The 11,730-nt window shown below is 51.6% G+C and overlaps 1 protein-coding gene across 1 annotated transcript; it reads right to left on the reverse strand.

The window, feature by feature from the left end:
• Window positions 1–42: 42 nt before the first annotated feature.
• epha2a (eph receptor A2 a) lies at window positions 43–10,757 on the reverse strand. Its single transcript, XM_029151686.3, has 17 exons — window positions 10,598–10,757; window positions 9,699–9,766; window positions 7,703–8,339; window positions 4,518–4,673; window positions 4,096–4,428; window positions 3,441–3,568; window positions 3,154–3,331; window positions 2,968–3,070; window positions 2,692–2,741; window positions 2,483–2,608; window positions 2,212–2,397; window positions 2,059–2,120; window positions 1,717–1,926; window positions 1,448–1,597; window positions 1,179–1,372; window positions 926–1,081; window positions 43–791 (listed from the first exon to the last, which is right to left on the reverse strand). The coding sequence occupies exons 1-17, from the start codon at window positions 10,671–10,673 to the stop codon at window positions 683–685; spliced, it is 2,922 nt and encodes a 973-aa protein (XP_029007519.1). The 5' UTR covers window positions 10,674–10,757; the 3' UTR covers window positions 43–682.
• Window positions 10,758–11,730: the final 973 nt, after the last annotated feature.

Consider the following 11,730-nt stretch of genomic DNA (forward strand, 5'->3'; position numbering starts at 1 on the left):
ATGGACGAGTTAAGCACGGTACATGTTAACGATGAGAACAGATCCAGTTACAGGCAACACTGGTTTTATTCAAACACAAAAATACACTGTCTGGCAAACATGCACCAGAACAGACTCATATCTCATGTAACAAATGACTTAAATAGAAAATAAAATAAATATTAAATAAAAAATGGACAGTTGTTTTAAGACTTGATGTAAACAAATGAATGACTTGAGCAAAATGCATATTGTGAAACAGAAACTGCAAAACGTAAGAATGTGTGATTCTTTGCCCTGAGTAGAATAATTATTCCAGATTTAAAATAGTCCCGGTGAAGTGTAGCAAAACAAACTCGACTTCAGGATCCAGAAACTAAAACAGGATGGAAGGAGTGCCTGGAAATAAAGAGCCCTTAATCACAAAGAGCCCTTAAATAGTTCAGTCACACGAAGCCAAGCACTCCCTTGTCGTCTCACAGTTTGCACCTCTCGCAAAATGTTCCACTTATAAAATATGTTTTACATAAATTCTTCCTCTGGTATAAAGTACATAAGTGTTTTTAAAGTCAGTCTTTTCTGGAAGGTCCTTTTCAGTCGTGCAACCAAACAGCGAGCTGCCGTGAGCTCAGTTTCGGCCTCCTCCTCAGTCGCCCCTGTCCGTAAGCGGAACGGCGCACGGCGATGCGGAGGAATGCTCAGATCACACTGCGAACACGCTGAGCGAGCTGGTTTCGTCTTTCAGGCCCAGGATGCTGTAGGCGATCCGCTTCATGTGACCGGGCAGCCGCACGCCGATATTCCTGATGTCCCTGAAAGGGGAGAAACAAGATGGAAGTTATTAATGACGCGGCCGCAATCCTGCTGCGCTCGAGAGCTCGATATATTCTCTGTGTTACTGTGAAAATCTGGCCGGGTGCCACCTCGCCGCCATGTGTGCACTTACTCATGTCTCAAGGCCAGCACCTGCTCCATGCTCGTGACCCCCGCGCGAGCAAAGCTGTCTTTGTACTGGCTCATTCGGATGGACTCCAGCCACTCGGGCACCGACCGGAACATGGTGCCGTCGCAGCCGCTGGTGCTGGGCAGGCGGATGGACACGCTGGAACCAAGGAGCAGGGAGCGACTCATGTGAGGCCATGTCTGATTACCATTCACCTCCTGGCTTTAAGCGCAAAGGTTCAAACAAGCGTTCGTACCGTGGGTCGAAGTCGGCTATGGCTTTCAGAGACTCGGGGCTTTGGAGCAGTTTGTCCAGGATGTTGACGATGTCCGAGAAGCGCGGGCGCTTGGCGCGGTCGTTCAGCCAGCACTGGAGCATGAGCTGGTAGATGGCGGACGGGCAGTCCATCGGAGCGGGGAGCCGGAAGCCCTCGTTGATGGCCTTCATCACCTGAGGAGGGGGCGCAGCGCCGTCAGAACACGGCGCGTCACACGAACGGGAACCGGACCCGGAACCCAGACTCACCTCGTGGTTGCTCATGTCCCAGTACGGCCGTTCCCCGAAGGCCATCACTTCCCACATGACGATGCCGAAGCTCCACACGTCGCTGGCCGAGGTGAACTTCCTGTAGGCGATGGCCTCGGGGGCGGTCCAGCGGATGGGGATCTTCCCTCCCTGAGAAGACAGACATGAACAAACCCCATTTAACGAGTGAAGGGTGGAAACAGGACATCTAGAGAGGCTATTGCTCTAATATGGTGGTGTGAAGGCTTGTAGGACGCCGGTGGACTCACTCTGGTTGTGTAGGTGCCCTCAGCGTCGTCCTCCAGCACTCGGGACAGGCCGAAATCAGACACCTTACACTCCAGGTTGCTGTTGACCAGGACGTTCCTGGCTGCCAGATCGCGGTGGACGTAGCTCATGTCTGAGAGGTATTTCATGCCAGCAGCGATTCCACGCAGCATTCCCACCAGCTGATAGGTCGGAATGTCCCCATCGCGGTCCTAAAGGAGGCAAAGGTTCACTTTAGGTATGTCGTTGAGTTGCTGCTGCTGGAACCATACGATGCAGAGTATTATATAAAAAAATAAGCAGCTCCGGTCTGAGAAACAACTCTGCCGGGAGCAAGTATTTACCTTCAGGTATGTGTCGAGAGCACCATTCTCCATGTACTCTGTCACTATCATGGCGTGCTTGACTGAAAATGAAAACAAGCCAACAGTGTTCAGACTAAACATTCAACAGACAGCGAAGAGACGGTCACCAAGTGGTGCATGACTCTCGCTCACATTTGGTGACGACTCCCTCCAGGCGGATGATATTGGGATGCGAGAACTGCCCCATGATGCTGGCCTCGCTCAGGAAGTCCTGCCTCTGCTTCTCCGAGTAGCCCAGCTTCAGCGTCTTGATGGCCACGGCCGCCTCGCCTCGGCCGGGCACCTTCATTACGCCCCGGAACACTTCCCCGAACTCCCCTGATCGGCACACGGAGGGAGGAGGCGTCAGCACGCGTGCCCCGAGGTCACACGCATGGAAGGAGGACGAAAAAAGACCACTCACCGACGCCAATGACTTTATGTTTGCTCACAGCGTTGGGGTCGATCTCTGTGACGAACTTCTGGATGGCGGTGTTGGGGTCCTCGTACATGTGCGGATCAATGTAAGTCTTGAGAGGTTTGAGCTGATCTGAGGGGGAAAGAGACCAGCGTCAGGATGAATAGTAACGATGTAAATAGATCGATCAGATGAGAAGCCGTGTGCGGACGAACCTGTAGAGAAGTAGGGATCCTCTGATCCTCTGCCACGAGAACTCAGTCTCCTGAGGGAGGAAAACAAGACTAATCACTAAAAGACCGGCTCTGTGGTAATGGAAGGTCCGACCCGGCTGAAGGGGACCAAGGCTGTGTTCTACAACAACACAGGCTATTACTCATAAAGCCTCCACACACTATCATAACACAGCGTCCTTCATTTACGTGAGCCTGCGGCAGTAATGACAGTGTAGATGCGTAGATGAACGTGGGTGCGAGGCGGAGGCAACCAACCGTTTACGCAGCAGCAGGACGGCCACCACCACCAGCAGGACCACCGCCAGGCCGATCACAGCTCCCATCACCGCTGTGGAGTTGTTCTGGGTCAGAGGCTCGGCTGCCAATGGGAAAACAGCGATCAGCTGAAGCGTGTGGACTAAACGTGCACTCAGAGACGTCAACGGCCGAAGGGCCGCGTACCGATTAGTGTGGTGTGAAACTCGTGCTCCGCACTGTAGCTGCCCGGGTTGCCTTCAGGGCCCAGCGCCTGGACCCGGAACACGTACGTGGTGTCCGGGCTCAGGTCGCTTATCTGAACCGAGCTTTTGTCCAGAATCAGGACGGTGTAGGTGGTCACGTCCCGCTCGCCGTCAGCGTCCTGCAGACACGGGAGTGAACGCATTAGACGAGTCACCGACCTCAGCGCGCATTAGCGTTAGCTCCGTTTTCCGTGGGGGCGGAAAGGAGCCCTGGGAGCGCTGACTTACCTTCCGGCGGTACATGAGCTCATAGCGCTGACTGACCCGGGCCGGAGGTCTGCGAGACAGAGACCAGGACAGAGCCAGACTGGTGGGGCTGCGATCATCCAGATGGATCAGCGTCACCTTTGGGGGATCTAACGGCCGGCGGGAGACAGAAAGCAAAATATTGGTTAGTGACTAATCATAGTCTTTACAAGGGACAGTTGGAAATTAAAGCCTTTGGGACTGTGGGTCAGACTGAAGTCCTCTTTGTGTTGCAGGCCCTTCTCACTGCACAGAGTCAGGAATGTCTAAACATTTTGTCACTCTTTCGATTCCTAATGTTCTATGCTGGTTCTTTTGGACGCCAGAACAGAATAAACATGGTTGTTTCATTTCATTGACAACTACTCTTAGAGTAAAATGACCTGAGGTTTGCTAAACGAAACAAAGTTGTTAAAACTGTAAAGGATGCTTTATCTATGAGTCATGTTAGCAGGTCCATTGACGCAGCTCCGCTCCGCCTCCCATAGAGATTAGATAAGACTCCTGCTGGTGCACTTTTGCTCATTGTCACTATGTTGGGTAACAAACATTCATGTTTTATGACATATAGAGAATAGTGTAGCTAATGGAATGTTTGAAAACCCGCTCAGCTTGTCCCAATTAGCTGAGAGCTCACCTCTGTAGTCCAGGGCGGTGGTGATGGCCGCGGTGGACGGCCCCGTGCCGAACTGGGACACGCCGCTGCGCGCCTCCACGGTGAAGGTGTAGTTCAGGTGCGAGTCCAGCTCGGCGACGGTGACGGTGGGCTCGCGCAGGTCGGCGGCGCCGGGCTCGAAGCGGACCCTGTCGGCGCAGGGCGCGCACGCGGGCCCGTCGCACAGCTGGCACGCCACGCTGTAGGTGAGGTCGCTGCGGCCGCCGGTCACCAGCGGCGGGCGCCAGCTCAGCTGCAGGCTGCCCTCTGCTTGCAGGGTGGTGGAGGTCAGGTCGCGGGGAGCGCCGGGCGCAGCTGAGGGGGGAAGCGGGCCACAGGGTGAGCCTGGAGCTTCGGTCGGGGTTTAAATGCATGGAGAGGCTGAGCGCGAGCGGGGTCGTTACCGGAGCAGGCCGACGTCGGCGGGTCCGAAGGGGAGCGGAAGAAGCCGTCCTCACACTGGCACTGGGTGGCGCGGGCCGGAGAGGGCTTGGTGTTCTCAGGACAAAGCTGACACGAGTCACTTGACACGCTGGGCTTAAAGTAGCCGGGCTTGCATGCTGCGCGAGGGAAAGAAGGCGTGTGTTGGTTTAAGCGTGACATTTAGGGATAAGTATGAAACAGACAAACACAGGAAGGAATGGCCCATCAAAACGCCAACAATGAAGCTGTCGCCGCTGCGAAACCGGCCCTTTCAATCCAACAGGAAGCGCTTGTTGTGAGCAACCTGTGATCAGTCAGTCTCGCATCCGGAGGAATGAAGGGATTTCCCTGACAAGCTGCCTCTACTTGCTCGTTTCGCCCGAAGGCCTGCTCTCAGGTCACACTGCCGGATGACGGCAGAGCATTAAATCCATGGGGCGACCTGATCCGCCTTCTCGCCGTGAACCCCCGGTTCGTGTTCCCTGGCAGGTGATTTTTTTGTTTTTGCCAAAGGAAACGGCACCGTGGACGCTGGCGCAGCCGCGCGTCGGACGACTGGGTGCCGATAACCCGGGGACGGGAGGTTAATGAACAGGCAGAGCGGACCAGAACCAGGACGCGGCGCTTTCAGTCGGGCCGCCGCTGGTGTTTCCTCCCCTTCTTCCTTCCTTCCTCTAACCCCCGACACCAGCCACAAATCACAGAATGCGGGGCTGAAGCAGAGGAAAAGCTGCTGATTTCAGTGTGTTTATGGAAACAGACGCGCATCGTTTCTGGGCGTGAAAGGAAGAGCTTTAAAAGAATGGGCCTCGTGAAGCATCCGAAGCGCTGCGCCCGCGCTGGGCCGCCTCTCTGGGGAGCGGCCTTTCATGTGTCGCCGGCCAAGACAAGGGGTCGAGTGAACCCTTGATTGAAATCGTGGCTGCATTCGCCAGCGAGGCAGAAGGACCTTTGCTCTCTGACCAAGGAACAGGTCGGGTTTGAGTAGGACGCACGGGGATGAATAGATGGACGGCTGAATAGAGGGTGGGGGGTAAATGTCTGGAGCACCAACAGAAGTTCTCCCCGGGGAGCCGCTCCGCGCATAAGAATAGGGGCTCAGCCCATTTCATTCTGAGCCGGAGCAGCAGGACCTCTGTCACGTAGCAAAGAAACTCCAGCCCCATTCATCTATTGTGTGCGGGATCGGACAGAGTGGTGCCATAAATATGTTGCATTGCTCGTTATGCAGCTCTCAAATAGAGTCGACGCAGACAGCGGCATCGATAGAGTCTCGTATCGTCTTTAAAGCATATTATTTAGGAACATGTTATTATCATGGTGAATGCCTCTGGACTTGCATTCAAACAGTGAAGGAATTTTCACGTGTGAAAGATTACCACGCTTCGCATTGTTTCCCACACATGTGTGTCTGAAAAGCACTCGGGTTCCGCGCCGGCGCATCTGTTAATTGAATCCGTTTCTCGCTCTTTGTGTCGCCCCATTGTTCTAATGAGAGGGAACACGGATTAGGGTGCTGCTTGTGCGCGTTAACCACCGGATGGAGGAGCAAAGGGAGCGGGAGCGAGCCGTGTCATTGGCTCACAGCTGTCCTGTTGCGCCGCTAATCCTCTTTGACCAAATTACCCTCCACACCTAGCTAACCACCCTCATGCGCCAACTGTCCGCTCGCTCCCCGCCCTCCGACTGCGGCCGAGGACAACCTGCTCGTTTGTGTCACTCAGCATTCCTGCTCCTCTCCCTTCACTTCCGCTCCCCGCGACAGTTGGAGCTGCTGCGCGGAATCTGCACGCGAGCCTCCGTGGAGATCACTTTCCCCGGGAGCATGATCCTGAAGAAGTCAATGAGGCTCTTGTGTTGGGGCGCCTTAAAAACCTAGACTCTCCGTTTTTCCTGTTGAAACATTTCCGAACAGCTGCCTCCCGGCTTCCGTTTCAGGTGTCCAGAACATTCCTCATACCCATTATCAGGACCTGAGCAAGCAGCGCTGTCCCGTTTACAGTGCGATGGTTCGAAGTGGCAGGCGCCATGTGGCCGTTCGCAGGCGCAGACGCCGCGAGGCCGACCGTTGCCAGTCAAGGTGACTCGGACCATCAGGAGTCTCGACCGCAGCCTGACTCACGCTAACCTCAAAAGGCGTGACGGCCTCTTCCCTGTAATCTGCGGTCGCCGTCGCCGTGGCGACCGGGGCAAAACAAACGCTCAGGTAGTCATCCTGACACATTTCACACGGCCCTTCCTTTAGTCAAGCGGCGCGGTCGGTGACGCCAGGCCAGAAGAATTCCTTTCAGAAATCCCCGCGGCAGACTGTGCCCTCCCTCCCCCCTTCCTCCCCCCCTCCCCCTCGCCTCGCTGCCCTCCTCTCCTCCCACGTTTCCTCCAGTAAATTCAACACACACCACACCCCAGCGAGCCAAACGACGGGGCCGCTTCTGCACAAACACTGCCGGCACCGCAGCAGCAGGCAGCGCCAACACAAGCGCCGGGAAGCAGTCAGTTCAGAACCGGGTATGAGGAGGAGGAAACACGTGCAGCTTCCATACTATTTCTGTAGATTACGTAGATTCACACTAACCCCTTTATATGTTTGTGCTTTACATTTAATTAACATTAAAGTATGCAGAGAATATGGAAGTTTAGACACAGGGAGCAGTTTCTGCTACTGGGCAGAGAACTTTAATATAATGTACGTAAAGGATGCGTTTAAGTGTCTTTTTGAGTGTATTTCTTGTCTGTTTTCCAGTGGAACCGCAGCTTCTTACTCCATAACCACCACTATTCATAAAACCAGGGCCCAACCCAGCCCCATTCCTTTGTGCTGACATAGAGACACTGGAAAAATATGTGCTATTGGCCAACAGGTAAAGAAATGATGGAGGTCTGTTGAAATTTCCTCTGTGATTTGTATCTGGTCTGTGGAGCAACGTGTGGTCGACTCTAAACAAAGCAAACATGTTTAGACGCCGTCCGTCCTCCTCCTCCGGTCCTCAGCCAGCGCTGCGCTACCTGACTTATTTCAGGACAAAAACCAAGTGGCTGCCGCAGCTAAACAAACCAGACACAATTAACATTCCTCTGCGCTGGTTCCTCGCACGGCGCCGCCGCGGTGCCGGGAGGCGTTTCCTTCGCTACGACTCGTACACGGGCGTCTCAGCTGATCGCCTACCTTGGCACGCGTCCCCGGTGGATTCGTAGCCGGCGCGACACTGGCACTGGCCCACGGGCACCACCCACTCGCCCTCGGCCGTGCAGTAGATGCGCGGGGCGGCCGGGCTGGCGGCGTTCTCCACGCAGGCCCCGCCCACCTCCTTGAGGGCGTCGGCCACCGTCTCGGGGAAGGCTGCCAGGCTCTGCACGGTGGACGGGCACGTCTTGTAGTAGACCCTGACCGAGAGCAGGGCCACGCAGGCGCCCATGTCCTGGAACGCCAGGTAGAAGCCCTTCCTGGACAGAGACCCGATGCTCCGGGTCTCCGTGTTGACCTTCAGCACGCGGCCCTGCGTGACCTCGTCCGGGGCGATGGTGGCCACCTTGCGGAACTGCCCCTTGCGGAAGTTGGTGCCCACGTCGGCGTCGGCCTCCGACATGAAGAGGTTGAAGGTCTCCTTGCAGGCCACGGAGGCGCCGTCGAACGTGTTGCAGTCCCGCACGATGAAGCGGAGCTCCACGGAGACGCGCGTCGTCCCCGGGCGCCGCTGGATGAACGTGGTCCGTAACCAGTTGTCCTGCTCGGTGGAGTCCACGCTGCAAACGCTGTAGGTGTAGAACAGGGAGCCATTCACCACGGTCTGGACTATCTCCCACTGTGGAGCAGAAACAGAAAGCAGGGATCAGCGTCAGGGGCACCGCTTCCCAGATCCACTAATTAAAGGAGAAAACACATTTTTTCAGAGAATAAGTAGAGGGTTCAGGGGCTTTGTTCTCGCCAAGAAGTTACTTTATTGATGAGACACCTCTTCTTTCATGGTGAGAGAGTAGCTCATAAAGAGCAGAAGGTTTTTTTTCCCCTTCCACATATTCAGAGTCTTGGTCTGGACATGTACCACGCTGGCGACGTGTGTGGTTTTCCACTAACGGGACAGTGCAAGTGTGTCAGGCCCAAATAAACCCAGCGAGAGCTACCAGCTAACATTTAGGGCAGTTAAAGGGGTTTTATAAGACGAGAGCGCAGGCATGGCAGCAATTAGAGCCTTTTAAGACAGGGAAGTAATGACGAGTAGAAAGATTAAAAGCCTCCATCTAATATTCAAGCGCAGCACCTCACATGTGCTGCTGTGTTTCAGGGCTTAACTAGTACTTGTACTATAAGGAGAAGTGTTTTAGAAGTGAATTATAAAATGATATCAGTTCAGTAACCTGGTGCAGAATTAGAGCAGGTTTTTATCAGACACGGATTATTAACTGAGTTCAGTTCACTCATAACTAGTAATTACACTTTCTTATCGAATCAGTCATGTGGAAAATCAAACATTTACGCATGTTCACGGTGCAAACTACAAGCTTAAATTCACTGGATCAGATCAGAGGAAATGTTTAATAGACACGGGGGGAAATCCTATCAGATAAAACAGGGATCCTTGGAACTTAGAGAACAGTCACACCAGAAGCGGAGCCCACACAGTGGAAGTGGCCGTGTCCTGTTGCTTTATATAGACGGAAAGCCACTGAACTATAGATAGAGGGATGGTTCTCCACACATGGACCCGTCTTTCTTTTTCTTCTACTCATGTCTTCCCACTGTACACATCATCTCGCTATGGTAACTCATGAGCCGATTGTCGAGCGAGCCAGACTTAAAATGAACTTTTCCTTCTCGGTTTAGCGGTGGAATAAAAACAATGCACTGTGAATGTGTGAAATGCACTGTAAATCCAAATGTAGGCTGAAACCTGACATTTTAATGGCGTTCATAAGTTCTTTATGAAAGGGTAGCGTTAACACGAGGCCAGCTGAGCTCTGCCAAACCTCATGGAGCTGCCACTCATTCCATCTTTCCCAGAGAGCTTCTTTGGTGGACTCCACGGGCTCAAAGAGGCCTCTGTTGCCTTGTATTGTGGCTAAAGGAGAATTCAGGCGCTCACGAGAACTAATCTGCACTTTCTTCCTTTGTTTGTTGTCCTAAACAGAGGAAGGTAGTTTTAAGGCGAGGTATAAATACTCACTCCGTTCTCATATGGCAACGTCAACCACCCCAACTCTGATCCTGAGGCTTTCATATCCAGCAAGACTTCTACAGAGACAAACAAACATAGTTAAACATAGGTAAAAACTAAAACACTGATCAAAGATAATATTCACATTACACACAAAGTTTACAAAGAGTCTTATACATTCATCTCAGAGTTGTAATAAATGTATAATAATAATGAATTAATACATCTGTTCTCTTGTTTAGGCTTTAAATGTTTAAAAATGAATAATTTGACTATACAAGCCAATTGTCTGCCTTGCTCCAAGGGCCCAGCTGCTTTATGGGGGGCACATGCCAGGCTTTCACCGGTTAATCAAGCATGTCCGTCTGATTCAGCACTTCATTTGCCGTGTCCCTCAAATCCAGCATACAGCACTAATAGTGTCTGAGAAAGGCGTGGGCTCCTCAATATCCATGACGAGAGAAATACAGGCATCTGCATCGCAAGTGAAAATAAGAAATCGGACGTGTGTCGGCATCTGCAGGTGCCCCCACTCTGACAAAGGCCGGCCGATACTAACGAGGAGCCCATTTAATCAGTGTTAGGTTAAAAAAGTACTATCTGGGTCATTTTGATTATCTGAAGCATTTAAACAAAAGTTAAACGTTAAGACGTTAAGAACGTTAAGAAATTGCGGTGTATTAAAAAACTAAAATAAACTAAACTTCTTAACTTTTTATAAAAGTTTAAATAAAAGTTAAATGATTTCAGGGAATTCAGGGAATGCTTTTCATAAATATATATTTAATTATTTTAAACAAAGTACCAGCTTCTGAAATCTCTGCCTTCTGACTCATGAGGTGCGGCGTTCAAACTTGACTACATTTCACTAACTTTTATCAACATATAAAATAAAATAGTGCACTTACGCTCTTTCGACTGCAGGCTGATAAATACTCTGTTAATAAATAAGACGAGGAACACGTTAATCCGGCGGAGCTCCATGTTTCCGCACCACTCGGCGTGTTTCAGCGGTGTGTCCTCGCTCCTCAGCCTCCAGCTCGACTTCTCCCAACGCTTGGTTCCACCGGCTCATTCAGAAACAGGTGGCGTCATAGCCCCGCCCCCTCACTTCTGGAACGTGGAAGTTAACCAAATATAGGGGCAAGGGGCGTGGCCACAACGAGACGCTTGCACCTGTTTTATTCAGGAAGATTTGTTGTTCTACTGACTGGGTTTTTAATTATTTATTGAACATTATATCAGTTTTAGGTTTGACGTAATCCATCAAAATTAATATATATTCAAAATAAAAAGTATGTCTGTAAGTTTTGTTGCACTTGTGGCTTTAAAGTCAACATGTAAACACACCAGTCTCTAGTAAACTGGCACTTGTCGCTTACATTTCCATTTGGAAACATTTGGATGCTTTTTATTACTGGACTTTTAAGCTGTGGCGGTAAACGTGTCAGTAAAACACATCAAATATGTTGGGGCTTTGCTAGTGTTTGAAAGTGAAAGCGTTTAAGCTGGACATTCATTTCTGACCATCTTCCAAGTAATTGCCAGCGTCATCCACATCTCGTCCAGGACTTGTCTTTCCCACGACTGGTAAAGGAAGGGTCAAGTGGGGGGGGTGGTCTGGTATGAATATATGACTACTAATGAGACGGTGCTTAGAAAGAACCTTACAATTTGGGTATGAATATGTGGCCACAAAGAAAATCTGACAATAGCATCACCTAGCAACTCCTATCTGCAGGAATCTCAGAGTCAAGTCTTCCCTGTGAGGCGACGTGTACTTGGGCAGAGCAGCCCCTCAGGCTGAGGGCCAAACACAGTCGCTCATCCTGACAAAGACCCCCCAAAAAATCAAGTGAGGAGGCGGACATTGTCCTGTCCAGCGTTACCATATACGGAGATTAATCGTACAACGGGCAGAGTGAAAAAAAAAACGATTAACAAGTTAAGTGTGGGTTGAATTATGACTCTGTGACCTACAAATGGTCACTTGAAGTGCTTACAAATACGAGTTGAACACGATGAAAATGAATCTGACAGG

Source organism: Betta splendens, chromosome 5 (assembly GCF_900634795.4).
Source record: "Betta splendens chromosome 5, fBetSpl5.4, whole genome shotgun sequence".
Classification (NCBI taxonomy): Eukaryota; Metazoa; Chordata; class Actinopteri; order Anabantiformes; family Osphronemidae; genus Betta; species Betta splendens.